The following is a 20707-nucleotide window of genomic DNA, read 5'->3' on the forward strand; positions in this document are numbered from 1 at the left end:
ATCAATGACTTCAAACACTTAAAAGAGATATCTTGCTCAGATCTTGGAGTCCAACGAACGGATAGTCTTGTTGGGTTTTTAGCATTCTAACACTCCTATGGTGTACATGCAACCCTATAAACCATGGATCTATGTTTTCTCTATTATACATGCAAATAAGAACTTTCCAAGGCTTTAATCCTAACTAACATATTATGAAGTTCTTATACTACAAAGTACTAGTTAGATGACATACCTTTTGATGTAGCGTGATGTCTTCAAGCTTTAAGAGCTTAGCCCCAATAGTGTGGAAGCCTCAAGTGGAATCAAAAATCACCAAAACACCTTGGAAGACTTTAGAGAAAATGGATACTTGGTTCTCTCTAGTGAAATCAGTTAGCCCTTCTTAGTGTACCACACTAGTGCCAATTTCACCAACGAATGACATCTTTATATAGTATGGAGACTAGGGTTAAACCCATGACCTTTCATTTCATATGATCCATGGGTTAAACACTCCATGGACTATTCATGAGAGCTTAGCCCAACCTAAATGAACTTGGCCCATTCCATATATATAAGAGTCCATATTTAATTAGTTCATTTTGATCACTTAATTAATTCTAAATTAATTCTTGATCAATAATAATTAAATAATATGATTCCATATTAATATATTAGAACTTATAATATATTAATATTAATCATAAATATACTATTCTCAAAAGACTATCCATTTAAATTGTGTTGGTGAAGTGTAGCCCAAATGGACCATGCCGGGTCGGGTCAAGTACATACCAAATATAGTTATGGACTTAGACATTAATCCAACAGTCTCCCACTTGGATAAGTCTAAAACTATTATTGATTATGACTTCAAAATCTAACTGGAAATTGTAGCTCTTAAAGCCGTTGTCGAACTCTGATCTTGTCAACGAAGTTGTCCATTAGATAAGGGATCATATATTCCTCCATTCTAGATATCATATGGACTGAGACATGGATTATAATCATTCTCTCTGTCCATTTGTTGTTTCCTGATTTCCGATTCATGACGACTGACTAATTGAACAAATCAAATCAGTCCTGGCTTGGCCAAGCACTCACATGTGTCATCATTAAATCATCGAGGGGCCCACTTTTATCCCGAAGGTAAAAGGAATGGATAAACTTCGACTCATATGGCTTGTTCTACTACTCGTTGAATCATACACAAAGGCACGTTTTATAACATCGAGTTACCGAATGCGTTTTCGTGCAATCAATGTACAACCAACTCATAGTAACAACTCATATCTCTAGGTTTGAAGAATATAAGATATTATCGTCTCATGACCACTCGTGATAAAATCCATGAAGTGATTCCAATGAGCGCGGGTTGAATCCAATACTCAGAACTTATGAGAAATCATGAGTGTTGTAGCCCTTTGTCCAACATCTTAGACCTCTGCAAGCCAACCCATGACAGTTTTTATTCATATCTACTTCCAACATATGACCGACTGTGGATGGTTTGAATAACTTAGTCATTCCGGAAGAATAACCTAGTTTATTCTGGAAGTCAAAACATGAAAAATGAAACACAATAATAATTGAATCCAATATGGTATCAAAACCTATGAACATAAATAAAACACCTTTTATTTATCACCATATGATTACACATTATTCATTGTATACTGTTTCAGCTATCAACTTTATTCTTGAATTTAAAACAATAGTTGTCCCATGCTCCAAGCATGTACACTATGTTTTCTAAACACTAGTCATGCTATACACCAAGTATGCATACTATGTTTGTCTATGATCTTTACTTTGTGAACTAGATCAATTGAACATAACTCCAATGATCCTCTTTTCACAATCCCAAATCCTTACTGCAAATGCAAAAATTCTAAATTCATGCCATTTACTGAAATCTGTTAGATTCTAAACTTATATGCATTGATCTTCTTGTAATGATTATGCACAAATTCACAAGGACTTGGCATCAATCATTACAGAGTATTCCAAAGGATATCAGCTCCTTCAAAACATCCTTCTTGCATTAAGTTTCCTAATCTCACACAGATTGAATAATTTCTAACTTTGAAACATTTCCAGATTCCATTTTGACTGTCACTTCTGAACAAGAGCTACCTCCTTACAGATTATGTCAATATGGTCCTTCTAGAATTATCACTATACTTCCATTTGTCCTTGAGCACCCAATCTTTGGTAAACCTTAGATCGTCCTCGACAATTGTTTAATCCTTTTAGTCATATCCAATTCTAGACCTTTTCCCTTCTGAATGCCCCAGGCATTTGGAAAATTTTAGAACGGATGAATATAGCACATGTTATTGATCCTATATCTAAAGCATATGGGACACGATTCATGATGTCTCACATAAAGACTACACCATTCTTTTTCTATACTATTTCCATTTTAATTTTCCAAGTTCTCATAATTCAGATTATGAAAAGGGATGCCATAATCATAATCGAATTTTAGAACGCAAATAATGGACCCATATATAGAATTTCCTTATGTTGAGCCATTCCAACATGAAATTCATATATATTCTTGACTAAATACGATTAAAACCTCAATCTAAGCTTTTAGATTTGAGATGAAGTATAATTTCCTCTCCCTTAATTATAGCAAAACAACTCTTTCCCAATTGAAACTTTGTTTTATATAATTAACATTTATAACTTGCAATCTTTATCATAATTATCATGCTCCCACTAATATGATGATTATTAGCATAACACTTATGCTCCCACTAGCTTTGACATGTACCCAGAAATCAACTGGACTTCTAGAAATCAATACTTTATTGAATTTCTTACCAAAGTTCAGATTTCTGATACTAGATTGCCTTGATAAGAATTTATCAAAATCATACACCTCTCATAGATAGCTCACAAGTGTGTCTAAACAATTTCAGAACTATGAAAAGGGATGTCGTAATCATAGTCTAAATTGTTTAGACCTTTTGCCGTTTCTCATAAGTCAATGTTAGTGAGCGGGTTAACCATGCACGCTCCACTAACGACTTTGAGAACTGCAAATATCACAATTGCTATCTACTTTAAATATACTTAGTGAAAGAGTTTCCTTACCATCATTTTCATGAATCGAATAGAAACCTTATGACACTTAGATTTTATGGTGTAAGTGTTCTTATCCACGTGAATTTGTCAAAACCATAATCACAATACTAGGTTAGTGACAAATCCTAATTCATATGGATTGAACTTGTGCAATCTTATCTTCTTGCCACCTCGCAGCTCAAGAGCCTACCATTGCTTCCAAGTTGTTGCGCAACCAATTGAGAACTCTAAGAACTCATATGGAAAGCCAACTTTAACTGGAATGGGCACAAAATATGTCAACATGATAGGTTATAAACCTCAAGTCGTGTGCTAGTGAAGAACTTCAGGTTTTATTCTTGATTAATTCTTTAGACTTTCAAGACCTTTAAGACTCCCACTGTCCTCTTGACCCTTGTCAAACATCCAAGAGGTAGTGCAAATTCTAATCAAGACAAACACTTCACACAATTGGCCTTAGTTGGTCTTTGTTTTATCCAAAACATCACAACTTACCAATTTCAAATGTACAAGAGTAGGAAACTTTTACTCTTACATTTGACAAGTGTTTTAAACCTTATGTAAGACATGTCACTCAAATTACAATCTTGGAGTATGACTCTATGAATTGTTTTTGGAACGAAGTATGAATGATCTTCTTGATTTAACCACTTCAAAAATTCATAGCTCCTCTTCTTAGCTATAAGAAGGCACTTTGAGGATGAATTGTGATAAGGTCTCTAAATCATTAATATGATCATAAAAACTGATACTGAAGTACTCTGCTCCCATCTTTTCAGATTTGAAAAACTTTTATCCTTCTGCCTAGATTGACTCTTCTTATTCGCTCTGCCATACATTGGAACCTTTTTCCAATGTCTCAGAATTACACTTAAGCTTGTAAGTATAACCATATTTACCGAGCTTTAGTAAATTTTGAACAATAATCTTATCGATCTTTTGTGGTGGACTTGACCAGTGCACAAGAATGTGTACTCGATCCCTTAGTCCATTACTTGACTTACACATCCATGTGAACAAGTAATTTGTCTTAATTTTCCAATACTTGAAATTTCTCATTCATCATGCTATACAACTTGCATGATTCCAAGTTCCAGTCCTATTGAAACTTGGGTGATGAGAATCTTTCTTTATTTGGTAAATTTAGACATTACCACAACTGAAAGAATCAATTTCCTATTTCCACTCTTGCTATTAATGGAATCATATAAGCAACAATTTTTCCTCAAATGCCATTGTAAGGATATTTTAAAATAAATAAAATAAAATTTTTCCTTTTATTTTAAAACTTTTGCAGAAAAACTTATCCTTACAATCCATATGAAAACTTGTTGTTATCTATTCCTAAGCAATATCTCATAACTCCTAAGAAGTAGCTCAAGAATCCGATCTTCAAGCTGTGCAATAGAAATCCATCTATGCGATCATATTCAACGTATTCTTTCTTTAAGTTTCTTCTCTTTTCTTTGATTCTTAAAACATCACCATGTGACCCAGTCACATCATGTATCAAGAATCTCAGAATAGAAACTTAGCAGAGTTAGATAGTGGACTTTACCTGAAGTAGAGTCAAACTTATTAACTTTAACATCCTTAGGTAAATTTGGCAGCTTCGCAACTAATGACCCTTCCTATGGCAATATAAACATATGGACTCTTTGATAATGGTACACGGGACTATCTCAGACTTAGCCTTTCTCTTTACCAATTGGTCTAGCGAGTTGACTATGGCCGATCCGTTTCCACAGGGAAGAGAGAGCTTTACTAGATATCTAATGTCATCATTGTCAATGTCCAAAAAGTTTTAGGAAGTTGATCTTAGCAAATAGATAAGATCATTAAGGGTCTTGTCATAGTCTGTTTCATAGGTGTTCCAAAAGAACTCACTATGTGACTTAGAAAGTAGTTGAACCACCAACTTTCTCAAGACTTTGACACCCAACTCTCCCGGCTTGTCAATATGTGACTACATCTCCAAGATATGATCACACCTAGACCTTGCCTTGCCAATAGGGCTTGAGTGACCTTGAACTTGTGGGTTAGGGAGAATAATTGGAGGAGGTTAAAGAAGTATGATTTCCAAAGGACATCATCTTCATTTAGGAAAGCTTGTTTCAAGAGATTTGGGAAGATCATAAATGTCTAAACCAGACATCTTTTGGGAGATATTCAAGATAGTTGATCTTAAGTCCTTAATATGACACCGAATATGAAATATTAAGGCTAGGACCTAACAAACTATTTTATAACTTAGAAGAGGGATGCCGTAATCCAAGCTATAAAATATTTGAAGGTAGGTGAACGATGATTCACCAATTTCCACCAAGATAAACGAAATTTATTATTAGGTTTTAATTGGATTTGAAACTCCTAGATCTTTTGAGATTCATTGAACTGTACACTGGCATGTTTCAATCTCGAGTGTGCCCTTCAGGTTTTGTGACTGGGATGCCGAGGATCACAAAACAAGGTGTGAACTAACCATGCAAATTACTTGGTACCCTTAAGTGTTTACCCCTCAATCAATGTGCCGGTTAACCACACACGCTCCATCGATACTATGATAAACATTAAGTTACCCTTTTCCTACCTTGTTAAATATGAGTTAGTGTGCTGGTTAACCACACACGCTCCACTAACCGACTTAAACAAAGTGCAAAGTGTAATTTCATGGATTAGCACGTTATTCACATTTTCCTAAGTAACTAATATTGGGTATTATTAAGATTTTAGTTACTTACTATTTATCATTAATACTTTTAATGAAGGGAGAATTATAGTCATGTCAAACCCGTTCGGCTAACGACCCTCCACCGGTCAAGGAAGCGGTGGGTGAGAGTGGACACCCATTAAACTGCTATTTTATAGGCAGTAACCTTATACCCCCCTTATAGATCGGATTCGTGAATGAGGCCTACTAACGGTAAGACTGACTTTACTCTTATACATACATATATATATATATATATATATATATATATATATATATATATATATATATATTATTAAATTATAATATTATAAAGTATAAGGGTTGAATTTTAACTTTTAAAATTCTAAGGGCTAACTTGGAATTAAAGTATTCATAAGAGAACACTTTTTCAAATTCCAAAACTTGAGGGCAAGTTTTGAAATTATTCAAAACTAATTAATTCCATAACTTATGTGTTTAAAGTAGTTTTAATCCAAAAACTCTTCAAGTTCCATAACTTGAAGACAAGTTATGGAAGATTTTAAACTTAATAAAAGAATCTAACTTTTCTTTATTTTATAACTTATGGAATTATTAAGGTTACACACTTTATTCTTTAATGAAGTGACTCTTGAACCTCCATAACTTGAGGACAAGTTATGGAGTCATAAATACAATTAATGATGACAAGACTCTTCATTTTTTTGTAACCATTGCCAACTTTTATGAGTTTTATGAAACTTAAATGTGACTTTTCATATAACTTAAGGACAAGTTATCAAAACACATTTTAGAATCAACTCTTAGATTAATTTGGATTGAAAACAACTATTTCACTCAACTTTTCTATTAATCTAAGCAACTCATAAGAACAAGATAATTCAAATCAAACTTTTTCATGTAATTAGTCTAAACCTTAAACTAATACAAAACATGAATCTATTGACAATTATCTTTGAAATTGGATTAGCATGAACATTACCACATCAAAAACAAGTTTATAAGTCCAAAAACATCTTAGGGTAATGTTCCTAGTCCAATTCAAGCCAAAAAAAGTCGAATTTATGTTGTCTGGGGGTCCAACTCGTCGAGTGCATGAACCAACTCGGTGAGTTGGATCGATTTGATACCTTTTTATGCATGGACTCGCCGAGTTTGATGATCAGACATCAAACGACTTCGATTTTTAAGCAGTTTTGCAAGTATAACAAGAAAACAAGCCTAGGCTCTGATACCACTATTGGGTTTTGAGCATTGTAACACTCCTTATGGTGTACATGAAACCCTATAAACCTTGGATCTATGTTTTCTCTATTATACATGCAAATTAGAACTTTCCAAGGCTTTAATCCTAACTAGCATATTATGAAGTTCTTATACTACAAAGTACTAGTTAGATGACATACCTTTTGATGTAGCTTGATATCTTCAAGCTTTAAGAGCTTAGTCCCAATAGTGTGGAAGCCTCACGTGGAATCACAAATCACCAAAACACCTTGGAAGACTTTAGAGAATATGGATACTTGGTTCTCTCTAGTGAAATCAGCTAGCCCTTCTTAGTGTACCACACTAGTGCCAATTTCACCAACCAATGACATCTTTATATAGTATGGAGACTAGGGTTAAACCCATGACCTTTCATTTCATATGATCCATGGGTTAAACACTTCATGGACTATCCACGAGAGCTTAGCCCAACCTAAATGAACTTGGCCCATTCCATATATATAAGAGTCCGTATCTAATTAGTTCTTTTTGATCACTTAATTAATTCTAAATTAATTCTTGATCAATACTAATTAAATAATATGATTCGATATTAATATATTAGAACTTATAATATATTAATATTAATCATAAATATACTATTCTCAAAAGACTATCCATATAAATTGTGTTGATGAAGTGCAACCTAAATGGACCATGCCGAGTCGGGTTAAGTACATACCAAATATAGTTATGGACTTAGACATTAATCCAACAAGTCTAACAAAAACCTTAGCGACAACTCTCTCTTCCCCCGACAAACCCAATGGCTCTTCCAAACATAGATACTAAGGCTACTGAAAACTAGTTATAACTCCCTCGTTCAAGCCCATAGACCAACCCCGAAAATGACTGGAGCAGGTGCACTCACTTCTCTTTCCTGACCGTTAGACAGTCGACCTCCTTGTCATCCACCTGAACACAACAAAAACATAATGGGCTTACTACCTATGGGCAATACCTAAAGACGTGGCCAACCCTGCTACATCTATAGCAACCCAGATAACTGAACAGATTCTAACCACGACTCGCAGCAATCACAATACACGCGGAATCTTCTCCGCGAGATACATCCGTCTGAAGATCTCTTAAAGATTACTCGACATTTTGAATAGCATCTGACAACCCTTGCTAACCCAAACAATAGTAGAAAACAAACCCGAGATCCAAATTATCTCAATTACCAAACGATACAATTACCCAATACCCACCAGAAATGGCCGAAGATAGCAGATTCGCAAACATTTGAAGGAATCCTGACCACCTCCTCCTATGATACCTCGACTTCCCTGAGGACATGATGTAACACCTCATTCCGATCCCAATGACAATCCAAACCCTTGGGACGAAACTTCATCGCATAGTTTCTGTAATCGTTGCACTGGATCCGACCTTACTAGCCTCTCAAAAGCTGATCCAAACTCTTGGGTCTCCGCCCGAGACCCTCCAAAAAATTCACCTAACCTTAACCTCTCTCATTGAGGTACTCCTAGTCCATCTTCCATCCTCGGCTCTGAGATCCATATCATTCAGGTTCTCGCACCCTGACACACTCACCAGCTCAATCGCCAACGGCTGAACTACAGAAGCTGGAGTAACCTCTGCTCTAAACCAACTATAAACTATTCCCAAGACATAGTTTCAAATTCCAAAGCGCAATAAATTGCACAATCAACCCTTTCCGCCTGATACAAGAGATCCAAGGCGAACTCAAAATCTTGGCAGTCCTTCTGCTAACTTGATCACCACCAGAGCCGGGACCAAATCCTAGCCCTCCCTCATGCGTGCTGATCCTCATTCTACGAAGCAATTATTACCACGATAAAGGCTTAACCAAGAATTCTCCTTCTCGTAAGCTTCTCAGATTCTCCAAGACTCTCACCAATTCGAGTATTCATCATGTGCTTCTAGTAGTACGTTCCCAATATTACCTTCCACACCTACCCATACTTTCCTCAGTAATCCTCCCAAATCCTCCAAGTCACTTATGAAGAGATGAAAATTCTCTTTGATCGTTTAGATCTCACACATGTTAATCAGAATCATGCAAACAAAATAACAAACAAAAGAATGAATCAACAATGAGCTGAATGATTCAATAGATTCACGCCTCAGCAGAGCTTTATGAAGAACTTCCGTTGTAGAGGCTTTTAGGGTTACAATCGATAGAAACAATAATCTTTATGAATGATCAACTAAATAGCTATGTACCAAGATGCATGCAAGCATCTATAAATACTTAAACACTAATAATTAAATCACGTATGGACAAGCCCAATCCGCATACAAAACTGGGCCAAGAAACGAGCCTAAGACGCAACACATAATAGACCCAACAATCTCCCCCTTTGCGTCAATTGGGGCGAGACCTTACTTCAGTATACTTGAACCTGCGGCACCAACTTTCTTCGTGGTTTTGAACAAGCAAAGTGTTGAGTTTAAAAACCAAACTTAAAGATCGATTAGATCAATGAAACAGGTAGATGAATGACTAAGTAAACAATTAAGAACAAGCTAATGAATCAAAAGGTGTCGAATGATTCAATAAACAATCCTCAGAAGAGCTCGATGAAGAACGTCAACTGTAGAGGATTTTAGGGTTTACTATATTCAATGAGAATGACGACTGTTACTATACGCATACATGCATGCATATATTTATAATCAAACCCTAAAAGTTTTTCTAACAAAAATAACGCTAAACTAGCTGAACACGGATTGACAAGCCCAATCCGGTTGTAAAACAAAAGGGCCCAAGACGCAACTCTATTATCTTCAACAATCTCCCCCTTTGCGTCTTTGGCACAGAGTCTTCATTCTCTTTTAACAGCAGAAGGCTTCTTTACCGTTTCAAAAATTCTCGGTATTATAGCCAGAATGTGATGCCTGAAGGTGATATACCAACGAAGCATATCAGTGAAGTTCTTCTTGTCTGCTGTTGAGTTCTGCTAGCATTGGTGAATGATATTTATAATATGCTCCAGACAATCTGTTGAAAACAGATGTTTGTCTACCAAAGCAAACAGAAACTTATGCTTGTCGCCTCTGGTGAACATGACCGTCAGATTGGAAGAATCAATTTGCCCTACCTTCATTTTATGAACATCTTCTGTCTTGGAAGTAGGCTTGACGGTCGGTTTCTTGTTCATAATCTTTGCTATTTCCTGATCCATAGTGATGAGCTCATGGATGTAGGAAGCCAACATTCTTTTGAGATGTTTAAGAATCGGTTCATACTCTCTATGATTGGAGAAAAGAATGTTGTATAGCAGAATCCAATCATGCGGATTCAGACTGGGAAGATCTGCCAGAGAAATGAGATGTTCTGTGTTGGCCGTTCCTCTATTGAGTTTGAAATTAACGTTCACAAATTTCCCAGCCTGTGTCGGTTTCAGTACCTTGACTTTAATAATCTTCTGAGCACTCCATGTCAAGTACTGCGGTTGACCATACTTCAGATAGAAATCTATTAACTCTCTGTCAACCTTCAAGTTTGAATGATCACTCGATTTATTCAATATGAGGAATAAATTACACTTTCAGCATAGACTAAAGAATCTAACACTACATAAGAAACCTCACGTGGCGGCTACATTTTGCCTCACTCTTCACCCTAATTGTGAATAATACATGACTACTTATAAGGAAAAGACAAGTCTTGGGCTTTTAACCTACACTTCATCAAAGGGGCCCATTGCCATCATCCATGGAGTGCTTTGAAACCCTACAATCTCCCCCTTAAAGTATGGAATGGATGACAATGCTTTAACTTCCAAAACAAGAATCTAGCAAATAAAAAGATCTGCAACAAGGAATATATGAAGCAATCCACGAATCTTGATTCTTCAATAGTCTTCAAACACGGGCTCTAGGATATAGAAATAAAGCACTGAAGTAATGTCTTTAAACTTCATTTTCGAATGTAATCCCAAAGAATCTTCATGAAAACCAAACCCGCCATAAAAACCCATTTCAGAACAAAGAAACCGAATAACTTCTTGTCTTTGAAGAGCTCCCCCTCCAAGTCACAATGATCTTCAAATAAGCTAATGATATAAGCCATCAAAAAATATCATGTAACAACCCAAACTTTAAAATTCGTAACGCCACTTGATCGAGAAAATACAAGAAGTCGGCGATATAACAAGTCCTTAGCAGAGCTCGATAAAGAACTTCTGTTGTAAAGGATACTTCTCTGTAAAAGCTTTAGCAGAGCTCGAGGAAGAACTTCCGCTGTAAAAGCTACCTTCATGATTCTACCACAAGCTTTATCAAAAAAACTTCAACTTTGAAAAGTCACAAATCCAATTTCGAATGGCCATACCAAATTCTCCCCCGATTTATAATAAAAAACATGATTATAAAGCCTTCAAATGGTCATGAGAATGATTGTAACATTTCCTGGACCTGAAAATGTAACTCTGCATCATTTCCCCCTTTAATTGCAACAATTTCTGGAATGGACCAATATAGCCAAGTCACTAAAAATACCTGGACCAAAACCGTCAAATCGCTTAAGTTACAAGGACCAAAATAGAAACTTTGAGTTATCTTCCCATTTAGCGACTGATACAGCTAACTTTTGTATCTTGAAGATATGAACACGAAACCAATCTAACTCCGATTTACACTTTCGCAGGTGAGATCGTTCGCACCAATAATACCAATTTTGACTTTTAGCAATACCCGCTTGGCGATTGAGAACCTCACTCCAAATCAATTCCAAACATAGGCTTGATTCCCATTGCAAATTTGAGTCACGATTCCGAGACCTCGTTTCCGATTACATTCGCACGTGAAACATTCATATTGATTTTGACTTCCAAGGTTGACCAGTAAAAGCGAACATATGCTCAAATCATTCCATTGAGTTCCAATCCCGATTCCATTCTCTTCCAATCGTTTCCAGATCAAGAAAATTTATCACAACCAAATCAAACAATTATCATTACGATTAACCTTCACAATTGCAATCGATTCTAATAATAAATGCACTCTGATATACAAAACCTGAAATCCACCTGATTTTGATTCTTCAATACAAACCTTATTTTGTATGTACCAATATTACCGATTTCAACGAATACGAACTACTTTTAGAGTGACAATAGAAAATCGAAAGATATTAATCGTTTCATATTTATGATGAAATCGATGATCTCAGTCAAGCAACAGGCCTGGATAAATCCACAAGTCGCCAAACGATTTTGAAAAACAAGATTCGATTGAAGAACAAAAACCAATAAACTAAAGAAAAGATCTGATTAAGGATCGACAACATGAGAACCATGATTCATAAGAAGAATTGATCACCAAAATAAGTTTATGATGAAGAAACTCGATAACCTTCAATTAGTGAAGGACACACATGAAGACGGAACACAGATAATAAATCAATAAATTGAATGTACGCTTGATATAATCGGATCAGTGAACAGAGATGGGCAACAAATCAACGGGCTTGATTAAAAGAAGTTTTACAGATCGATTATCAAACAATTTAATCAGATCCACTTAGAAAAGACAAGACGGACAACACAAGAATGGGCATAAATTACCAGATGAACAGATGAACAGTAGAAGAACACAGTAGCTTCAATAGAATTTTAAATTCTAAAACACGAAAACACCAATAATCTTCAATAACTTGTGCAGAAAATTATCAAATCAAGAACCGATACTTCAAAAATCAATAGATCTTCAAAGACCTGCTCTGATACCACTTGTTGAGATTAAAATGCTAATTGTGATTTGATGAACAAGATGCGAAAAATAAGAACAAACACAAATAATGAAGATTATGTCGAATGATCACTTGATTTATTCAATATGAGGAATAAATTACATTTTCAGCATAGACTAAAGAATCTAACACTACATAAGAAACCTCACGTGGCGGCTACATTTTGCCTCACTCTTCACCCTAATTGTGAATAATACATGACTACTTATAGGGAAAAGACAAGTCTTGGGCTTTTAACCTACACTTCATCAAAGGGGCCCATTGCCATCATCCATGGAGTGCTTTGAAACCCTACACAAAGAATGATGGCCAGAAGAGTTTGTTGGAAATGAATATACCAGTGGACCATGTCATTGAAATATTTCTTATCACTTTCAGAATTTTGCTTGCACCGATTAATGATCCCCAGAACATGCTCCAGACAAGAGGTGGTGTAAAGATGTTTATCAGCCAAAGCGAATAGACATTTCTGGCCTTCTACCCCTGTGAACATGACTGAGTTTCGCTTCGGATCAATCCTCCCCATCTGCATTTTATTCAAATCACTTGCAGAACCGACTGGGGTGATAGTGGGCTTCTTTCGGTGTACACTAGCAACTTCCTGATCCAACTTGGCAACCTCCAAGATGTAACACACCACCATCCTCTTGAAGTGATCTATGATTGGCCCATATTTCGTTTCATTGGTGAGGAGGATGTTGTGCAGGATGATCCAGTCATGAGGATTTAGGTTGGGAAGATCAGTGAGAGAAATGGCATGTTCGGCTTTATCGGACGCCCTTAAGACTTTGAATCTAACATTTGTGAAATTACCCTCCCGAAAGGGTTTGAGGACCCGAACGTTGATAATCTTTTGTGCACTCCACGTCTGGTACTGAGGCTGAGCAGTCCTCACATAGAAATTGATAAGTTCCCTATCAAGCTTCGGGTGAGGATGAGGGACTTCAGCTATGTGGGAAAATGCATGAAAGATGAATGCCTTTCGGGTCAAGGGCATGTCAAATTGAGAATCAACCGAATTAAGCCTATCCAAGGAGATCACAGGTTCAAGCCAAAGGATGCTGGGGGACTCGATATCTTCTTTAACAAGCTTTTCAAGAGTCCATGGAGGGAATAGGGTTTTTCGACTTTCAAGGAGATCATGAGCCTCCTTCATCCTCCTTTCATTTGCTTCAGCCTCCCTATCAATCCGAGCATTCGTATCTAGTTCCTTCTCCCTGACCTGTTTCTTCAGAATATCAGCAATGGTTTCTTTATCTTCACTTCCATCACTGTCATCAAGAACCTTTTTGCCTTTGTCTTGAGCACCCAAACCTGATGCAGGACCAGTTGTTGGTGGTTCGGTTGCTTTAGGTGGAACTGATGAAGAAACTGGAAGCGGTTGAGATTGAGCTGTGGAAATAGGAGGAGGTTGAGATTGAGCTCTGCCATTTAAAGTCCTATCTCCTCCTTGTTTTGGATGGACCACTTGCTCAGGAAGCCCCTAAATTCGGCTAAGCATGGCAATGGAAGGAGCAAGTTTCTCAGCAAGAGTTCGCCTCACCGAGTAGTTGAGAATCAGGTCATGAGCTTCAATTATGTTCGAGAGGGCTCTGTGGACATCCGAAACACAAATCTTGACCACAACACACTCTGACCGAAGACAATCAACCTCATTCTCTATTTGGGAAAGTTGATGACTTGTGACTTGGAGCTCATAAGTTTTGCGGGCAAGCTCATCCCTTGAAGAATATTCCGTTGCAAGGTTTTGTTGGAGCTTGATCAGACGATCCTCAACGGAGGATTGGAAGGATTGGTTGTCTTCTTTGAGGGTTTGACGAAGACTGGCGAAATGTTTTTTTTCTATTTCTAAGGAAGTAGCCAGCTCCTCAACAACCGAATTTACCTTGGTTGCATTAGCATCTTGAAATAGTTTTTCGACTTTTTCGGTCGCAGCAGCACAAGCCTTTGTTGATTTGTTGATAGCAGCAGTAGCAGAGTTGATTGAGGCTTCGTGTGCCTTGGTGAAAGTATCGACCATCCCCTTAATGGCAGCTTCCGAGATATGGGACCAAGAGGAGGAGGAAGAAGCGATGAGATTATCAATCTTCTCGTGAAGTTCCTTGATGTGCTTTTTGGTTACAGGAGCATCATCATCATCATCGCTTTGAACTTGGTAGGAACTATAGTAAATGGAATCGAATGTCATATCTTCCCCTCCTAGAAATGTCTCGGTTTCGGCTGAGTGAGTGGGAGATAAAGGCGATGTTGATGGTTCGGTTGTGGGAGTAGGTTCGGGTGTGGAAGTGGGTTTGGGTGTAGGTGTAGTTTCGGGTGCTGAAGTACGATCCCCCATATCAGATACGTTGGTTCGAACTCCAGTGGTTGTTGTTTTGGTGGCTTCAGAGAAAATGGGTGGTGGTATAGGAATAGAAGTGGGTGGAATATGAGTAGAGGAAGTTATTGGGGGAATAGAATTAGAAGAGGTTATGATGGGAATGGAAACAGAAATAGTGATAGGTGGAGAAGAGATAGGTTCGGTTGTGACAGGTACCTCATGTAAAGGCGATCGGGGAGGAGAGTCGCCTCGAATCGACTCCTCTGAGTCTGAACCTTCATCCTCTGATTCGCTCAAGGAAGAAGCAAGAACAAGTTTGCGTTTAGGTTGTGTTTTCTTCTTCTTCGGTGGAGGTGATTGGGCTGCTTTTGTTGACTTTATCTTCTTAGGAGTAGGACCTTTCACCCCTTTTGCCACTTTCTTTATTTTCCCTTTTTCTGGTTTCTTGCCTCTGGTAGCAGGTTTGTCTGCTTCATTGATGGACTGAATCATCTCGGTAGTCAGCTCTCTCAGACCCAAAGGAGGAAACTCCTTGTAGGTTTTGAAGATTCGGCTCTCCTTTGATACACCGGCATACATGGACTCTGGAATTGAGCCAACAAAAATAAACTTGGATAGATCAGTGACTATAATATTGGTGGTGTGAAACACACCAATCAAGGAGAGTGGAGAAGTCGCCACAGTGGGGACATGATACTTGTCCATAGCCCATTTGGTGACGAGCATCCAAAACTTGGCATAAGAGATTTCAGTGTGCCGAGAAGTAGAGCCGAGGCTTTGGATCAACTGCTGCCAAAGAATCGAGCCATAATCGAGGTTGATCCCATTGTACAACCCATAAAGAATGGTCATGAATAAACGACTGGCCCCGTCAGAACCTGCACTCCTATCAGATAAACCTTTGAATAAGATCGTGAAAAAGATGTTCCATTGAGGAGGAAAGCATGACTTCTTGAATTACATCACGGTTGTAAGGATTTTGGTGTAACCCATGTTGTAAAACATGGAGAATAGTTGACCCACGGAGATCGAATCAGGGTTAACCCTTGATTCGTCAGGTTCAAACCCTAGAAGCCAGCAAAATCGCTGCTTTGAGATGGAGGTTTTGTTGTCAAGGATGACGAAGTAGATGCGATCAACAGATTTGTCGTAGTGAGCGGTGGTGAAAATCTGAGAGAGACATTCCATAGGCACGATTTCAACCTTAGAGAGTGTGAGAATCAGTGGAGAGTATTTGAGACACTCCACTATGGGATACATGAAGGCATCATAGGAGATTGGGTTTAGGTCGATGACCAAGCTTTGCTGAGGTTGGATTGGGAGAATGGTAGATCGAGAAGATGTTTCATGAACTGAGGAGGAATCCGCCATTGTTGAATGCTTCGAAGAAGAAGATGAACAGTGGGAGAAAAATCGCCTTCGTTTGCTCTCCAAAATGTGGGTTGCGGGAAAGAGGGAAAACATCTGGGGTTTAACCCTTTATATCGGTTATGGAGGTGAGAGAAAAATTCACTCCCAAAACCTCTTGGAACGCGGAACGGTGCTTGAAGTGATTGAAATGTGACAGTTGGCAACCCCGATGATTACGCATGAGAGAGAAAATTGTTTCCGTTTAGCACGTCTTCCCATCAAATCACTTTTGAAATCTTGAAATCGTTAATCTTCCTGCTGAGTCATCATCTTATCTTTTAAATGAGCTGTCATCAGTAAATAAAATCAAAGACTTATAAAAGCCACATCATTCCCTTGTTGAGTACATCATTAAGAACCCAAGCTACATAAAGGAAAGTAGCTGGTAGAGAACCGAACCAAACTTTTGGAAAATCAAAGATTTTCGTGCATAGAGTGTCAAAGATAAAGAAATAAAGCTATATCTACGTGGGAATTTGTGATGTCAATATAGACACGAAATAGTGGATCCTGGGCACGAACCTCTTCCTTCAAAGTTAAGAGAGACTGTAAAGTGTTTGTGTGGTTTCCCGTTGAATTACGATCAAGAACTTTTTAAGAAGTGTTGAAAGGCATCTTTTGATGAGGCTTAGAAGGGTGGCTTTCGCTTCAGTTCAGAATTTTGGATCTTGACATAAGACCGAAACCGAACGAAGTACAGCTGAGACCGATGTGGTCTGTTGAACAGGTAGGTTTGGACTATTTTTAGTGACTTGTTGGAAATGTTTGGTATGAAATTTCAAAAAATTTAAAAACTGGACTCTTAGGGAAGAAATGTTATGGTATCTAAATATTTCATAAGAATCATAGAAAAAGAAAAGTAGAGATTTCATGGTACAACCACTTGGGTGGTTTCGTTAATTCATGGGTGAAAGCTAGAGCAAATTTAATTGTTCACCATCAATGCATAATGGGTATTGAATTTTGGGTTTCACTTAGCACGTAGTGACACGAAGCAAAGATCATATACACAGAGATTGTGTAACCGTAAAGCTCAGTGGTTACATATGAGAGTCTCAAGGGTTACATGTATGAGCCAAAATATGATGGAGAAAAATGTTTGAGGTGTTGTAAAGAACCCAAAGTACCTCTGCTATAAAAAGAGTGACCAAGCAGAAAACTCTTAACTCATATGAGAAAAGAGTAAGGTAGCTCATGATTAGAATAAATTTAGCAGCCTAATTGGGAAGACGAGGTTTGTATATACCCAGTCAGTAAGGCTTTATTCAAAATCAGGTGAGGCGTTGGACAACATGCAGCAGCATGCTTCTAGGGACACTTAGCTGGTATAAAGTGTAAGAATGATACCTGCCCCATCGATATTCCAGAAACTGTTAACATAAACAAAAGTAGAGACAAAAGAAAGAAAATATTTTTGGAATTTTGGTATTTTTTTAAAGAGAAAAACAAAAACAAACCAAAAAACAAAGTTTAGTGGGACCGAACCCGAAATAGACCGAGAGTTCGGTTCATTTCGGTCCCGTGTGAACCACGCCCGAAATAGACCGAGCGTTCGGTTCATTTTGCTTTCAATTTTTAGTTTCGAGAAGGTGTTTTTGGTACTGACTCTGATTCCATCATACCTAGGCCTTGTTGGATTTTATTAAAACTTTCTCCAGGAAGGGCTTTGGTGAAGATGTCGGCCAGTTGATCAGTGGTTCGAACAAAGTGAGTTTCGACGTTTCCATCTTCCACATGATCCTTAATAAAGTGATACCTCAGTGCTATATGCTTGGTACTGGAATGTTACACTGGGTTATGACAGATCCTAATTGCACTTTCTGAATCGCAATATAGTGGGATCTTTTTCATATTGAGTCCATAATCCCGGAGTTGGCTTTGGATCCAAATCACTTGTGATGTGCAAGAGGCGGCTGCAATGTACTCTGCTTCGGCTGTAGATAGAGAAACACATGTTTGTTTCTTCGATTGCCAGCTAACCAACTTCCCATCTAGGAATTAGCAGCCTCCTGTGGTGCTTTTCCGGTCTAGACCGCATCCTCCTAAGTTTGTGTCTGAGTAGGCTTGAACAAAGAAGCCTGAGTTTGAGGGATACCAAAGACTGAGAGAGGTGGTTCGCTTCAAATACCGGAATATATTCTTCACTGCCAACATGTATGGTTCACGAGGATTTGCTTGAAACCTGGCACAATAGCATACTAAAAACCTTATATCGGGCCTGCTAGCTGTGAGGCACATTAGGGAACCAATCATTTGGCAATTTAGCGTGATGTCGACTGCCGGTTTCTCCAAATAAGGTGTGAGCTTGGTGCTGAACGCCATAGGGACTTAGACCATTGAGTCTCCCATCATGCCGAATTTAGCAAGGAGAGTCTTTGTGTATGATTCCTGGTTGATAAAGATTCCTTCGGGTCCCTGTCTAGTATTTAAACCAAGGAAAAAGTTAATCGGACCCATTGAGCTCATTTCAAATTTAGTCTCCATCAACTTCCTAAATTCAACTGTTAGGCTAGGATTCGTGGAGCCGAAGTTGATATTGTTGACATATATTTGAACAATCATAAGGTGTTTACCTTCCTTTTTATGAAAGAAGGTTGGGTCAACCGAACCTTGTTTGAATTTAGACATCTTTAAAAACTTAGTTAATGTTTCATACCACGCCCTAGGAGCTTGTTTCAGACCATAAACTGCATTATCCAAGATGTAGCAGTGATTTGGATGCTTTTCATTTACAAAACCAGGAGGTTGCTCCACGTACACGGTTTCTTTAAGTTCGCCATTCAGAAAGGCACACTTCACATCCATCTGATAGAACTCAAAGTTCTTGTGTGCAACATAGGCAATAAATATTCGAACTGATTCCAATCTTGCGACTGGAGGGAATGTCTCTTTGTAATCGATTCCTTCATCCTGGAAATATCCTTTCACCACTAGCCGAGCCTTATTCCGGATCACATTTCCCTCCTTATCCAGTTTGTTTCTGAATACCCATTTGAGACCGACAACCGAAGCATCTTTTGGTGTTGGAATAAGTCTCCGGACCTTATTTCTTTCAAACTCATTGAGTTCGTCTTGCATTGCCTGAACCCAATCAGAATGATCGAGAGCAGTATTGACGGTCTTCGGCTCTATTTTGGAGATGAATGAATTAAACATGCAGAATTCTACTTTGGAGAATAGAGCAGTTTGCTTCGCTTTTAGTTGTGATCGACTTAGAACCTTTTCTGATGTATCACCCACTATTTGAGATGCAGGATGATCTCTTGTCCATTTGGTGAGAGGAGGATAATTTGGATCATAAGAGGGATCCAATTAAGCATTTATCTCTTCTTCCAACTCTGATTGAAAATCATCATCATAAAGCATATTGGAATTCTTCCCCTCGACAGATGATGAAACATGTGGATGTGAACCAAAAAATCCTTCTTCTACGGGGCTTTCGGGCTGTTCCGGACTTTCGATTGTTATAGGACTTTCGGTTGCTACAGGACTTTCGGGTCGTTCCAGACTTTCGGGTGCAACCGGGCTTTCGGGTCGTTCTGGACTTTCGGGTGCAACCGGGCTTTCAGGTCGTTCCATACTTTCGGTTGCAACCGGGCTTTCGGTTCTGGCTGGGCTTTTGGTTCCATCAAAGATTGGATTCTCCCCCTGGATTTGTGAGTCCAGTTGATCTGTAGAGACTTAATTCTCCCCCTCGACTGAGGTATTGATCTGAGGAGGTTCGTTTCTAACCGGTTCTTCTTCTGCCATTTGTTTGGCTGCATCTTCGATAATCTTCTTAAGGTGATCCACGTTGTTGTCTGCTGCCATAGCTTCAGAATGAATACCCTTCTCAGGTTCATCAAATAGATCCATGAACTGGTCAAAAAGATTGGCGATTGAGGCTGTGACCTGACCGGTTTAAGAGAAAATCTCTCCAATTGTCCGTTCGGTAGATTTCAACTTATTGATATAATTGTCATCGAACGTTACATAATAGGTTTCTTAAATACGATTGGAACGCTTATTCAGAACCCTGTATGCCTTTGAAGTCAGACAGTATCCTAGAAAGATGCCTTCATCGGCTTTGACATCGAATTTGTTACGATGCTCTTTGGAGTTGAAGATGAAGCACCTTGAGCCGAACACATGGAAAAACTTGACATTCGGCTTCCTGTTGTTAAGAATCTCATAGGGGGTGAGAGAGAAACGCTTATTGAGA

At 38.2% G+C, this 20707-nt stretch overlaps 1 protein-coding gene across 1 annotated transcript; it reads right to left on the bottom strand.

Annotated features, from left to right (window-relative positions):
- Nucleotides 1-16752: 16752 nt before the first annotated feature.
- Nucleotides 16753-19584, bottom strand: LOC145029502 (putative mitochondrial protein AtMg00820). The gene is made up of 3 exons (XM_078978018.1): nucleotides 19265-19584; nucleotides 17854-17876; nucleotides 16753-16793 (listed from the first exon to the last, which is right to left on the bottom strand). The coding sequence occupies exons 1-3, from the start codon at nucleotides 19582-19584 to the stop codon at nucleotides 16753-16755; spliced, it is 384 nt and encodes a 127-aa protein (XP_078834144.1).
- Between the last annotated feature and the right edge of the window lie 1123 nt (nucleotides 19585-20707).

This window comes from Lactuca saligna, chromosome 2 (genome assembly GCF_052625555.1).
Source record: "Lactuca saligna cultivar CGN05327 chromosome 2, ASM5262555v1, whole genome shotgun sequence".
NCBI classification, from domain to species: domain Eukaryota; kingdom Viridiplantae; phylum Streptophyta; class Magnoliopsida; order Asterales; family Asteraceae; genus Lactuca; species Lactuca saligna.